The 14,456-nt window shown below is 49.9% G+C and overlaps 1 protein-coding gene across 1 annotated transcript in view; it reads right to left on the bottom strand.

Annotated features, from left to right (window-relative positions):
- Dennd2a (DENN/MADD domain containing 2A) overlaps window positions 1-12,926 on the bottom strand; it is a gene marked incomplete in the record, with an annotated part of 63,713 nt that extends 50,787 nt beyond the window's left edge. Inside the window, 3 exon segments of the mRNA XM_013505021.1 lie at window positions 1-164; window positions 3,951-4,052; window positions 11,865-12,926. Coding sequence (XP_013360475.1) covers window positions 1-9 — 9 coding nt within the window.
- Window positions 12,927-14,456: the final 1,530 nt, after the last annotated feature.

Raw genomic sequence — 14,456 nt, 5'->3', positions numbered from 1 at the left:
GCCCAGCATGTCCACCGCCGCCTCGGCCTCCGCCTCCGGGTCGGGGATGCACCCCGGGCGCTCCCGCAGACCGGCCACTCCGGATGGCCTCCGGGAAGGGGACCAGGGGCCCGGGCCGCCGCCTTCGAGGGGCTTCCTCGGCCTTCGCACCTCGTGCCTAGCTCCTGCATCAGAGAGAGAGGGGGCTACTGGCAGAGATTCATGAGACCGGGGCTGTAACTAGTAACCCACTGGCTGGGCCTCATAGACCCCAAGCCATTGCGTTTTACTTTATTTAATTAATTAAGTTATTTACTTAGTTATTGTCTTTTTGAGACAGGGTCTCGTTATTCAGTTTAGGCTGGCCTTGAGCTCACTTTGTAGCCCAGGCTGGCCTCGAACTTGCAAAGATCCTCCTGCCTCAGCTTTCCGAGTGCTGGGATTACAGGCGGGGGCCACCATGCCCGGCTAACATTGCGTTGAAAAGAAAAATGTTGCCTTCTATTTTTCCGGGGAGAGAGCAAGGGGGAGGAAGGGAACAATTAGACTTTGGAGTCCAGTAGACTTGGATCTGATCCCAAGTCCAGCCTTCACCAGGGGTGTGCCTTGGGCGAGGTAAGTCCACCAAACTGCAACTTCCTTCTCTGCTACATGGGGTGAACGATAATAATACACATCTAAAAAGGCTGCCAAAGCCAGATATGGTGGTGCACGCCTGTAATCCCAGGTATTTCCTAGGCTGAGGCAGGAGGGTCACAAGTTGGAACCCAGCCTGAGCAATTTAGCAAGCCCCATCACAAAAGTTAAATGTGTTTTAAAGGAGCCGAGGATGTAGCTCAGTGGTACAGTGCTTGCCTTCTACAGGTAAGGTCCCGGGTTCAATCCCCAGGAAGAGTAAAGAGTTAACAAATAAAATGTTAGCCCTGAAACACTGAATGCACCAGCCTGAATAAAGCACCTATACATGTCCTGAGCATAAAATAAAGGGCAACTATCATCATTAGTTTTTCCTCTAATAAAAATAAAAGTTCATGAGGTAAAAGGTTGTATAATTGAGGTTTCCCCTGCTTTTCTTATCTAGAGTGTGTGTGTGTGTGTGTGTGTGTGTGTGTGTATGCACACTTGAATATGTGTGGTACTAGGGACTGAACCCAGGGCCTTTGCACTGAACTACATCCCTACCCCCTACTTCTCCTTAATTTTTTGAGTCAGCGTCTAAGTTGCCCAGGCCAGGCTTGAACTCACAACCCTCCTGCCTCAGCCTCCCAGAGTGCTGGGCTAACAGGAGAGCACATCACGCCCGGTTAGCAGTGGTTCTTCACAATGACCGCTTACAAACTAAGCCAGCATGAGTCACGAAGTGGTCGCTAATGCTGGGCTGCAACACTTCTGATGTGAGTGAGGGGTAAAGCCACAGTGACAGGCTGATCTTCAAGGGCGCGTCCTCGGAAGCCTGAGTCCTCCCAGAGCAGGGATCCTTTTGTTATTTGGCCCCCTCCCTCCCGACCTAGAACAAGGCTGGCAGAGCAGGGAGGTTCGGGTTTCACTCTTGGCCCAGAGATGCACTGTCAGACGGTCACCACTAGTTACTGAACTGAAAAATAACTGAACTAAAGCTTCTGGCCTTAGATTCCCTGGTCACCAGTCAAGTCCTCAGCAGCCCCTGCCTGCCGCTAACAGCTACTGTAGTGGACAGAGTAAAGTATTTCCCAAATTGTAGAAAGCAATGGTCTAGAACATACACGTGGAGATCTACTGCTCCACGTGTGATTTTGATTAGTGCCAGAAAGAGCTGGAATTTAGTGTGTGTGTGTGTGTGTGTGTGCGCATGCGTGCGTTGCTGGGGATGGAATCCAGGGCCTCATACATGCTAGGCAAGCATTCTACTGCTGAGCTACACTTCCAATCCTAGAAATTATTTTGTGTGGTTTTTTTGTTGTTGTTGTTTTTTGAGACAGGGTCTTACTCTGTAGTCCAGGCTGGCCTCAAACTCATGGCGATCCTCCTGCCTCAGCCTCCTGAGTACTGGGATTACAGGTGTGAGCCACTACACCCGGCCCACAGGGACTTTAAATGTGTGAGTTTAGTACACACACAGAGAACAACCCCTCAGGGTGGGGGGTGGTTTCTACATACAGAGAGAGGCGTGATTGTATAGTGATTGTGCAGCCCCAAGAAAGCACACAGCAAGATGACAATTGGCAAGTTTGTGCTTTCTGTGACTGCAGCTCTCCAGCCCAAAGACTTAATGGCTGTTTATGTCTCGGCTTCCCCCTCCATGGAGACGTTGGCACCCAAATCACACTGCTGTTTTTTGGTTGCCTAGCGTAAATTATGAACTTGTGAAAACGCAAACACACCTTTTTCTTGCAAACACATTTTCCACGGCTATCAATGCAGACTTCCTTTCTTAAATAAACAATTAGGATTCGTAACAGAGCGTGCAGGAGAGAGAGGCTTATAGGACTGTCCTCTCACCGCAGATGCCACTAGCATGAATTAGATTTCAGCCCGAGTCACAATCAGTTTGTGGTTATTTTCCTGAGGGTCCGAAGGGCTGAACTCACGGCCCCTGCTCTCAGTGCCAGAAGCAAGACGTAAAGGGGACAGATGTCCCAGCTAGTGAGTGCACGCTTGGGGACGGTGATAACATTATAGAATGCTGATGTCGGGTGCTGCTAGGAGGCAGTAATGCGCAGGAGATAAATGCATGGGCTTTCCATTCAGAGGGATGTGGACTTGTCTCCTGTTTTATTTCTTCAAACAGGAGCCCGCTCATCAGCTCAGAGGCTGACCTGCCCGTGCTCACTGTTCTGGCACACAGCAGCGAGCCAATAGGCACAGGGCGGTGGGCGAACGGAAGAGTTAGCAGACACAGCACGTCCCAAGCACAGCCCACACGACAACCCTTCCTGCCAACAGACGGCAGCTGGTGCTACGGGATCGCCAGTCACGCCCGAGAGCCCAAACACCTGCAGAGACTTCATCATCACGAAGGCCCCAGCTGGAAACGGAGGCCGAACCAATGATGGTTTGCTGGAAGGTAGGCCACGCTGGATTCACCAAGCTCAGGCAAGGCGTGAGGTGGCGAAATGGTTTTGGGTGTCGCCGGGGACACAACGCGTTTCCCTGTGGCTGCAGTGCTCAGGCCGTCCCAGAGGGCCTGATCCCAGAATTCCACGACCCTAAAGGTTGCGGTCTGGGCAGAGCTTTCGTCGGCTTCGTGGTTGTCGGCTGCCGTGCAGACTGCGAGAGGCTCAGAGGAAAGGCTCCTTCTGGGGGCGGAGGATGGGAAGACTGCCGCTGGGTGGTGATTCCCACCGCTGCAGACTCAGGCTCAGCGATAAGCTAAACACAAGCCCAGCTGGCAGGCACAGTAGGGACATGGCCTTGGGTTGTGACAACACACGGCCTTCTCTTCACCAGCTAGGTTTCCAGTGTTAGGTAAGAGCACCTCAGGAAGATGATCTACAGGAAGCCATGGGAATGACACCTCCTCATCCGGCATGGCAGCACATGCCTGTCATCCCAGCACTTGCGAGGCTGAGGCAGGAGGATTGCCATGAGTTCAAGGCCAGCCTGGGCTACACAATGGGTTCACCTTGAGCTACATAATGAGACCCTGCCTCAAATACAAAAGCCTGCCTCAAAAAACCAAAAAGGAGCCAGGTGTGGTGGCGCACACCTGTCATCCCAGCACTTGGGAGGCTGAGGCAGGAGGATTGCTGAGAGTTCAGGGCCAGCCTGGACTACAGAGTAAGTTCAAGGCCAGCCTGAACTGCATGGCGAGATCTTGTCTCAAAAAGACAAAAAAAAAAAAAAAAAAAAAGGAAGCAGAATGACCCCTCTAGAGCTGAAAGAAGTGTGGTTAGGAGGGGAGGCGTGGGAGGGGGAGGCGGTGGAGAGTGAAAGGGGGAGACTCAGAAGCTCAGCGGCTGGGTCAGTCTCTGTCCTCAGGGACAAGGTCTTACCTGTCGGCCGATCCGTGCCTCAGGTCTCTGGTCTGGCCGTGGCTGCCCTTGGCAGAACTGCGTATAGTCATTGCGTCAGCACTGCGAGGACGTCAGGGTGGCCTGGGGACAAGGATGCACTGGGTGAGCCATGCCAGCCAGGCCTCCCTCCTGGAAAGCCCATGCCACGCCATTTATCCCAACAGATTCCAGACTTCATCCAGGCTGGAAGGCATTGCCCAGGGAGGGGGCTGCGATGCCTCAGATCCCCTCAACCCCTTTGATGTGTCTTAGCCAAGGTCACCAACCTACTGTAAGGAAACACGATACCTAGCGGTGGACATGGTGGTGCACTCCTGTAATCTCAGCACCCAGGAGGCTGAGGCAGGAGGATCACTCAGCGTTCAAAGCTAGCCTGGGCTACACAGTGAGTTCAAGGCCAGCCTGAACTACGTAGTAAAACCCTGTCTCAAAAAGACAAAACAAACAAAAAACCATGTTCACCTCCATATTCCCCAGGGCACCCCTCCATGCCTGAAACCTCAGATGGAACTGAACTCTATGTAGAATTTTCTTCTTATGCCTAGGAGCCTGTGATGGAGTTTAATGTGTGAATGAGGCATGGTGGATAACCCACTTTCTGGGGCCCTTCTGTCCCTCTTAGACAGAAGCTTTCTTTCTCTCAATAAATTTTTCCTACTCAAACTTCGTTGTTCCTAGAATTCATTCCTTGATTGTTTTGTTGTTTTTTTTGTTTTGTTTTGTTTTGTTTTTTTTTTGTTTGTTTTTCTCCGGTACCGGGAACCGAACTCACGACCTTGCGCTTGCCAGGCAGGCGCTTTTGCCGCTGAGCTAAATCCCCAGCCCCTCATTCCTTGATTGTAAAGGACACAAACTCGGCGTTTTGGACATCTAGCATATTGGAGATTATACTTCCCCTCTATCGTTTGGAGGTCTTCCACTGAGATCACTGGTCAGAGACCTGGGGAACTCAGTGTCAAAGGCTCCTATTCCTTTGGAATGCATTCTTAAGCACTAGAAGGTGTTCGACCCTTACGTGTTGAAAACGAGCCGTTTGATATTTTTCTGTACACGCACGTGACCTGCCTACCTTCTAGAGCCAAAACGGAATGCAAAGGGAAATATTAACTACGATGCTAGTGTACAAGTAGAATCATACTATAGGAAAGAAGGAAAATGGTAAAAGTTGCCTTATGTTCGAACTTTCTTTACATTAAGAAATAATTTTTAAAAAAAGAAATCTTTTTTTTTTTTTTTTGTCTCTTTGAGACAGGGTCTCACTATGCAGTTCAGGCTGGCCTTGAGCTCACTTTGTAGCCCAGGCTGGTCTCAAACTTGCAACGATCCTCCTGTCTCAAACAGACAAAAAAAAAAAAAGTGGAAGGACTTCTGACAAACATCGGACACTATCAGTAGAGGGGTCTAAGAGCCAATGGGCTACAATTGCTATTCCAGTCCCTTAAAACAGTTTCTAGACCCACCTGTCAGCCCTAGTGCTCAGGCTTTAATTATACCTGCTTTAATTTCTTAAAAACTTGTTTAATTACTTGCCTAGAGATTGCCAAACTTCAAGTGAACATACAGATAAAACCAAGGACAAATATGCCAGAGTCCTTGAACTGGAATCCACCACACCGACCTTGTTGAGAGAAGAGTATAAGACCTATCAAAGCCTTAACTAAATATATTCAGCAGGCCTTGAATGACACCTTAAATGACTCTCTCTCCTAAATGAAGAAGCAAAATTAATAAGGCAAGCTGTCCTCCAAAACTAGAGGACATTAGACATTCTAGCAGCAGCTCAAGGGAGTACTTAAGCAATTATAAAAGCTAAGTGTTACGCATACATTCCTGATTCTTCTGCTAAAATCTCAATAGCTATTTAAGATATAAGACGACAGGTTAATAACATGTCAGGTTCTGCAATTCCCTGGGTCTTCTCTTTGCCGTCTTTATAGAAAGCTTTGTTGACTATATCCGTAATTATCCTGTGGGTCTTATTATTTGGCCTATGCACACTTGTTTCTGTGGCTCTGTCTCCTCCAGCCTTAAAGCTGTACATCTATCTACCCAGGACAAGAATGCCTGGTGCCTATCAAGGGCCTTCAGAGAGACCCTCTGTGGACTCTCTCTGACCGCTGATTACAACTATGACCCTCTTCAGCTGGAAGTAGCCAGGTCAGTCTTCGCCCCTTGCCTCCTCACGGCGGTCAGGGGCACCTCTTCAGAGAGAGTAGTATTATAGGTAGCTAAGTTAGGTAGAAATATTGTAGGCAGTCAGACAGGGCTGGGCCCTCGAGAGGTCAGTGCAGAAGACAGGTGTGGCTGGAGGCATATTCACTGAAAGCCAGGCTTCAAGAAATAGAGAAACTATTCATCCATGTACTTTCCCTAGAGATGAACAGGAGTGACTAAATAGGCATCCATTTCCTTGGGATGGAGGACCAAACCTCCCTAACCCACCCCTTCCAGGAAAATCCTCCTCTGCCCGGTGTGACTTGTTTCCCCATTTGATCCCCACTTAATCAGTATTACCCAAGCAACTACACTTGTTGTAATCTTATTGGTTGACCATAGTTTTATCCCAGCTATCCTATGATCTTCCATTGGATCATTATCACCTAATCGCTATACTTGTAATCTTATTGCTTGGTTATAGTTCTGCCCCACCTTAAACCCACCTCACCTAGTGTTTTGGCTCAATAAACACCCTTGAGAGGCAGGGTTGGTGGGCAACTCACTTTCCAGGACCCCTTGTGTCCCTCTTAGACAGAAGCTTTCTTCCTCTCAGTTTTCTTTCTGCTCTTTTTTTTTTTTTTTTTTTTTTGGTTTTTCTCCGGTACCGGGAACCGAACTCACGACCTTGCTCTTGCCAGGCAGGCGCTTTGCCGCTGAGCTAAATCCCCAGCCCCTTCTTTCTGCTCTTAAAAAAAATGAGGCACAGCAACAGATCAGCAAGAATAACTAATGATCAAATGGTTATAACAACATGCTATAAAAGCAGTTTGATGAACGTGATCTCCCTCCCTCGCTCTCTGAAAACATCCCATCTCCTATACTGAACTTTCAGTCTGTGGTTATGACACCAAGGAAGCAAAACCAAGAAAACGCAGAGGCCGCCACGACGGAAGAAAGCCAAACATGGCTACAAGCCCCACAGCCTGTTTCCAGCTTGCTAAGAACCACGGTGGTGAGCTAGCAGTCCCCGAAGAAGAGGGCGGCTCTTCCTGTCTCTGGAACAAGGCGGAAGTATCCCCGTGGGGACTGCAAGTTCCTTCCACCTCTTCCAGATGCTCACCTGCCAGGTGAGGCTGCCAACATCCTGGTCCGAGCACCCGAGCTGCCAGGAGATCAGAGGGCTGGGCTCTGAGACACGCTTGTAACTCTGGGGAACGGAGAGGTAGGAAGGGGTGCTCAGCGTAGCACACTGCAGAGCACAGGGCTGAAGGAACCAGCGTGAGGATGACGGGGCCGGCCCACGGGGGCCTGGGGAGGGGCCGCGGGAGCCCACTGTCCTCCCTCACAACGCTGGGCACAGCTGAACGCTCTGCAGCCTGCCCATGCCGCCGGGCTCACAGACACGGCTCTTCTGTCCTCGGCTGGCAGGGCGCCCGAGACATCAAGGGGCACAGCCACGCCCGCTCCTGCCCAGTGTGGTCTACACTCCGGGCCACACAAACCAAGCCGGCGGGGCACCATTCCCTGCGGCCAGTGACCCTCCATCACCTCTCGGACAAGGTGTCAGCTGTGTGCAGGTGACTGGGAGTGCAAAGACGAGAGCCGTGGTCTTCTCTACCAGGAAGAGCACCAGACAGCCTGGAGCCCCACTGTCCCCCCAGGGACCACTTCCCTAGCCGTCTAAGGAAGCACGGCTTTTTCCCGAAAGGACAGAGCGCCCGGGTCTCACGCACAGAGACGCACGCAGACTTCGAGGATGAGATGGCTCCAGCCCAGCTTCCAACACGGTGCCGAGCCACCTTGCTGCCCATCCATGGACAGACTTCTAGTAAGAGCCGTGGGCTCCCCCGAAACTGGGGATGTGATTTCCAAGAGGAGGCACCAGTGGGCTTCAAAGGCCAGCAGTGAGGGGGCGCAGAAGCTACAAGTGAGTCAGAGTGATGGTGCATTCCTGTAATCCCTGCACTGGGGAGGCTGAGGCGGGAGGATCACCATGAGTTCAAGGCCAGCCTGAGCTACATAGCAAGTCCCTGTCTCCAAAAATAAAGACACTAAAAGTGAGGGGACACCGTTCCTGCACACTCAGCGAGGAAAAGGCTGCTCCCATTAAAAGGTGTCTTTTCCAGTTCTGCCTCTAATGACTAAAAACCATTAATGAGGTGACAAGCTGTTGTGGGATGCTTAGCTAAGTAACTCAGCAGTTCTACATCCTGTGTTCAGAGGTCACGCCCTTACTGTTCTAGGAGTAAGTAGACTCCTAGAACAGTTGTTCACTGTGTCAGCTGGAGAAGTTTAGAAGGTTGACTAAGTGACGCAGCAGGGGGCCAGGGTCCTCACTTTGTAAACATCCTGAGTCTGCAATAGGAGGGCAAGGAGATGGTGTGAGTGCTACACCCGCCCTAGGGCGGGTAGCCTGCATTTACTATCAGGGATGAAAACAGGCTTGCTCTCCCTTTTTTTTTCAATCTCTTGCTGTGTTGCTGTCTTCTGCCACCTTAACTGTTGCCCCTGTGCCATGTGCCACCCTGCCTTGGAGCCGGTTGATTATCGACTGAAACCTCCACAAACTGTGAGCTAAATAAACCTTTCCTTCCTTAATTTTGGGTGTTGGGTATTTTGTCTCAACAATGAGAGAAAAGTAACTAGGATACCAGCCTAACCTCACTCGCTAGTTGGGAGGACTCTGTCTTAAAATCCTGGGATAAACTTTATCACCATTTTATAGATTTGGGAGACAGTTGTTTCTCAAAGTGCAGCCCACTGGACACAAAGACTCCTGGATACCTTCCGATGTCCCAGAACCAACTGTGAGAGATCACTCTGGAATCTTCATGAAACACAGCAAATCAAAAGCTTAGGTGATTTCTTTTTTTTTTTTTTCCAGTACCAGGAATTGAACTCACGACCTTGTGCTTGCCAGGCAGGCGCTGTGCCGCTGAGCTAAATCCCCAGCCCCAGCTTAAATGATTTCTGCACAACCCAGAGTTCTTTATTTCTGCCTTGGTAATTTGGCCTTGTGATTCTTCTTTGTTTGTTTGTTTTTTTGTTTTTTTCCGGTACCGGGAACCGAACTCATGACCTTGTGCCTGCCAGGCAGGTGCTGTGCCGCTGAGCTAAATCCCCAGCCCCCAGCCTTGTGATTCTGTTTGCCAAGAGGGGTAATGAAATAATGAATAGTAATAACACATTTTCTCACTCAATTGCTCTCCACAAAAACAGAACTTCCTAGTTACCAGATGGGTTTAATTATTACTAATAATCTTTTTTTTTTTTTTGTCTTTTTGAGACAGGGTCTCACTATGCAGTTCAGGTTGGCCTTGAGCTCACTTTGTAGCCCAGGCTGGTCTTGAACTTGCAACGGTCCTCCTGCATCAGCCTCCCAAGTGCTGTTTATTTGTTTTGAGACACGGTCTCACTATGGAGTTCAGGCTGGTCAAGCTCACTATATAGCAGCAATCCCTCTGCCTCAGCCTCCCAAGTGCTGGGACTATAGGTGTGTGCCACCACACCTGGCTCACAAAGAGTGATTTATCCAAAAAATGCTCTGAGGAAATGTCCATTAGTGGACCCACAGATAAATGACAGGGGGTGGGTATACGCAACGGAATGCAATGGAATTTGCCGGAGGAATGGAGTATGTCACTGGCCGCACCTAGGAGGAACCAGGGCAGCACACCATGCACAGAAGCCTGACACCTACGCCACATACTGCACTGCGGGGCTCCACTGCCATGAAGGGTCCAGGATAGGCAGGTACAAAGTGACAGATCAGCGGTTTCCAGGGCAGGAGGTGGGCGGAAAGGGCTGGATCGCTAAACAGGCAAGGGCTCTACGATGCTGCTCCGCGATCTTTCCCGAAAGCAGCGTCCACAGCAAGCATCCTCTGCACTCCCAAGCCGAGGCCAACTGGAGGACCATGAAGACTTCCTGTTGCTGGGATTCCTCGGGAAGACCAGAGCCGCTTCTCTGAGCTGCCTGCGCAGCACTTCCCTGACCTCTGACTTCCTGTGTCTCACAGAGGCAGCCCCTGCAGGCTGAGCACAAGGACTGGCCACACTCCCCAGGCCGGAAGCAGCGACAGGCCCTTGCGGTCACTTTTTTAAGCCCAGGAGCGCTCGTCCTCTTCCATAGCATCGCAAACACATTTCTCACCTTATATTTGCAAATCATGTTTTTCCCCTCACTCGTTGGCAGTGTAAAGATGCCTTCCCACGTGTTGCCGCTGGACTCACCCTGGGTTGGGGGTAAAAACAAATGCACAGCCCTCTTGGCTGTGAACACTGAACTACCGTATGGGGGGCGGGGTTAGGCACTCAGTCCAATCCGGTTAAGGCTTGGTGAGGACTGGCGTCCCTGCTCTGAGGACAAAAGTTATGAAATATGCTATTGCTGCGGAAGTACTGTTAAGAACCCAGCTGTGGTGGGGCACACCTATAATTCCAGCACTCTGGGAGGCTGAGGCAGGAAGAACACAAGTATGAGCTCAGTCTGGGAAACTTGGAGACTGAGCAAAAAACCCCGTCTCAAAATAAAAAATAAAAACACCTGGGGATGCGGCTCAGTGTAAGCGCCCTGTGTTCAATCCCCAGCATGACAATAAAAATAAATAAATGAATAAATAAATAAATAAAATGGTTTGGCTTGAATTAAAATAAAACTCCTTTGTGTATGCATGTTAAGTATATACTGTGCCACTTTTCTTTCTTTCTTTCCTTCCTTTCTTTCTTCCCCCTCCTCCTCTCCTCTCCTCTCTCTCTCTCTCCTCTGTCTGTGTCTGTCTGTCTCTCTCTCTTTCTTGTCTTTTTTTTTTTTTTTTGGTTTTTGGTTTTTCTCTGATACCGGGAACCAAACTCACGACCTTGCGCTTGCCAGGCAGGCGCTTTTGCCGCTGAGCTAAATCCCCAGCCACTCTTTCTTGTCTTTTTGAGACAGGGTCTCTCTATGCAGTTCAGGCTGGCCTCGACCTCACTTTGTAGCCCAGGCTGGTGTCAAACTCACAACGATCCTCCTGCCTCAGCCTCTACTGGGTGGTGGGATTACAGGAGTGCACCACTATGCCTGGCTCAGTTGTACACTTTTGGGTTTTTTTTTTTTTTTTTTTTTTGGTTCTGGAATTTAACACAGAACCTTGCGCTTACCAGGGAGGCACCTATGCCACTGAGCTATATCCCCGGCTAAATTGTACACTCTGAATGGATGAATTTTTACTGTATATGAATCACATCTCAATAAAGTGATTAGAAAAAAAGACAAAGCAGGCAGGCGTCTACCTAACACCTGGCATCTAACAGTGGACTGGCACATAACATCAGCTTCACTTTACAGAAGAAACGGAGGCATGTGGCTAACAAATATCACCAAGCATTAAGACCTTTGCCTAGCCCCAAAGCCCTCACTACTATACCACTACCTCCACAAGCACTTTGTTTTGTTTTTTTTTTAGTCTTTTTTGAGACAGGGTCTCGCTATGCAGTTCAGGCTGGCCTTGAGCTCACTTTGTAGCCCAGGCTGGTCTTGAACTCACAACGATCCTCCTGCCTCAGCCTCCTGAGTGCTGGGATTATAGGCGTGCACCACCACGCCTGGCGCACTTTGTATTTTATATCAAAGTATTTAGCAAGTGAACCTTAGGACTAGAATTCCTGAGTACAGAGGTTAGGCAGATGGACGCATAATAGCTTAAGAAACAAAGCACAAGTGGTGGGACACAGACCACAGCATGCGGAGCTTTCCTACCTCACCAGAAGCCTCACTTACGGTACTCTGCCCCTTCCCTCATCCACTCCTCACAAGGACATGGGCAGCCATATTTGAGATGTGAGGCCACACCCCCCATGCCACAGCTGATTGGCTCTAAGGGAGGGCTGGCTCACATCCAACCAATCAAATTTCACTCCTGCCACAGCGACCAGTCAGAACCAGAAACACTGCCTCTCCGAGTAAGGCAGCCATGTTTCATCCCATGGGCTAACACGGAAAGGCCCGTGCAGTGGGGGACGGCAACAACGACGCCAGGTGCAAGATGGCTCTGCACTCTTGATCTAAGATGTTGAGGCACAAAGCTGCATTCCGGCCCATAGGTTCCACAATTATCTCTGTACTTTAAATAAAAAACAACAACCGAAGGACTCTTTGCTAACACGCAGTGTCACATTCAGTCTGTGTACAACTTCTTTGTCAAGGTAAAAAAGGAAGGTTGTGTCTGTGTCCCTGCTTTGAATACAAATCTGCATCTTTATGACTGAAGCCGAGCAACTCTGGCTCCTGAGAAAACTGATGTCCGGCTCGGTTTGGTTTGTCTCCAGCTTGTACAGGAGGTTGAGTGTGATTTGCTCATTTTCCACACTATCGAGGTCACAAGATCAAGTCTCAAGAAGTCCTTTTCCTCAGGGAAAAGGCTCTTTGTAACAGTGGAGGCGCTCAGAACATCCAAACATCTGAAGGCTTAGTAAAGGCTGATCTCATGAGACCCAATCTTTCTGAGGATCTGGGAACACATATAAACCTTACAGTAGAAGATATGTTGAACCCTTTGATGAAGTTAATTAGGCCATGCTACCAAATGTGCAACTGCCTTCTTTCCCAATAAAATCCCACTGAAAAACTCCAGCTTTGCTGGGTGTGGTGGCATAGACGTGTTATTCCAGCTGCTTTGCAGGCTGAGACAGAAGGATCTCAAATTTTAGGCCAGCCTGGGCAATTTGGGACCTAGCAAGAACCTGTGTTGAAAAGAAGAGAAGAAAGCAAAACAAAAAGATTCTGTGTGAAGACCCTCGACTCAATCCCAGTACCAAAAAACCTCTGGCTTATGCTGAACTGAAAAGTTCATGTGGGTAAATGAAACTTTTTTCTTTTTTTGTGTTTTTGAGACAGGGTCTCACTTTGAAGTTCAGGCTGGCTTTGAGCTCACTTTGTAGCCCAGGCTGGTCTCTAACTCACAACGATCCTCCTGTCTCAGCGTCCCGAGTGCAGGGATTACAGGCGTGCGCCACTACACCCGGCCCTGTGGGTAAATGAACAATGAAAGGCATGTGTGTCTTCTTCCGTTCTTGCTTTGGGCTACAATATATGAGAAAGCAGATCCACGTCCCCACCTCCCACAGGCAGGGACACATGAACAAAAGCCATCTACGACAGGACGCGCAATCGTCTGACCAGCAGAAGGAAGAGCTGAGTTGACAGAAGGAAAAGGATGCCTGAATCCATTCCCACCCCTTGGTCTATTTATGGGAGTCGCCTAGCTCCAGGAAATGCTGAGTCCCTTCTCCCAGGACCCTGTGGGGAGCAACGCCACCCCCAGCCGACCCAGCTGCCACATCCTCCCCCTGCCCCCAGCAGCTCTGTCCCCGTGACTCTGACGGCACTGGGAACCCGGCATGCAAATGGCGGGGCTTCTTAGGGCTGCCGCTCTAGGGTGGAAATTCAAAGGGGAAAGACGGAAAAAGAAAAACACACAAGAAAGACACACAGTGAAGCTGGAAAGCCCTCTGTCATGGAGATGATCCCAAACATGACACAGGAAGGTGACAGGCAGGAAGCCAGGGCTGGAAATGACAACACGGGCCCAGGCTCTGTGGCTTGCCTGGCCCCCAGCTGCATGGTTGGCAGAGGCAGGGGCAGAACCCCGATGTCTCTCCATCCAGAGCTGATCCACCCGCACCCCTGCCCAGTGATGCCCGCCCCACGCAGGGAGCCTGGGGGGCCCTGGCACACTGGGCACATCCACTTCCTTCTGACACCACCGCTCTGTCTTCCTGGCCTCCCCACCTTTGTTACTGAGGAGCCCGGAGAGGTTTTGGGGATTAGGGTTTTTGTTTTGTCTTAGAAGTGAGAAACGTTCTTTGTTACTGGGATGATGAAAAATTCATACACGCGCACACACTAAGGGCCAGGGACGTAGCTCACTGGTAAGAATCCTTGCCTAGCATTCGTGACGCCCTGGGTTCAGGCCCAGCACTGCATAAAACGACAGATTTGCCCCACCATGGCCAGGTAACATCAACCATAGGCTCCTATTCAGGGTTTCTTCTTTCCTTCTCCTTCCCTTTCATCCTCCCCCTGTCTCCTTCTTCTTTTAATTTTATTTATTTTTTTTGGCAGGACTGGGGATTGAGCTCTGCGCCTCACAAATATTACACAAGTGCTGTACCATTGAGTTACCTACCAACCTTGAGACAGGCTCACTAAGTGGTCCAGAGTAGCCTGGAACTTTTTTTTTTTTTTTTTTTTTTTTGAGACAAGGCCTCATTATGTACCCCAGGCTGGCCTCAAACTCACAGTGGTCCTCCCACCTCAGCCTCCTGAGTGCTGGGATTATAAGTGTGAACC

This window comes from Chinchilla lanigera, unplaced genomic scaffold (assembly GCF_000276665.1).
Source record: "Chinchilla lanigera isolate Chin_1 unplaced genomic scaffold, ChiLan1.0 scaffold00093, whole genome shotgun sequence".
Taxonomy (NCBI): Eukaryota; Metazoa; Chordata; class Mammalia; order Rodentia; family Chinchillidae; genus Chinchilla; species Chinchilla lanigera.
This window is presented reverse-complemented; position numbering and strand designations above follow the sequence as displayed.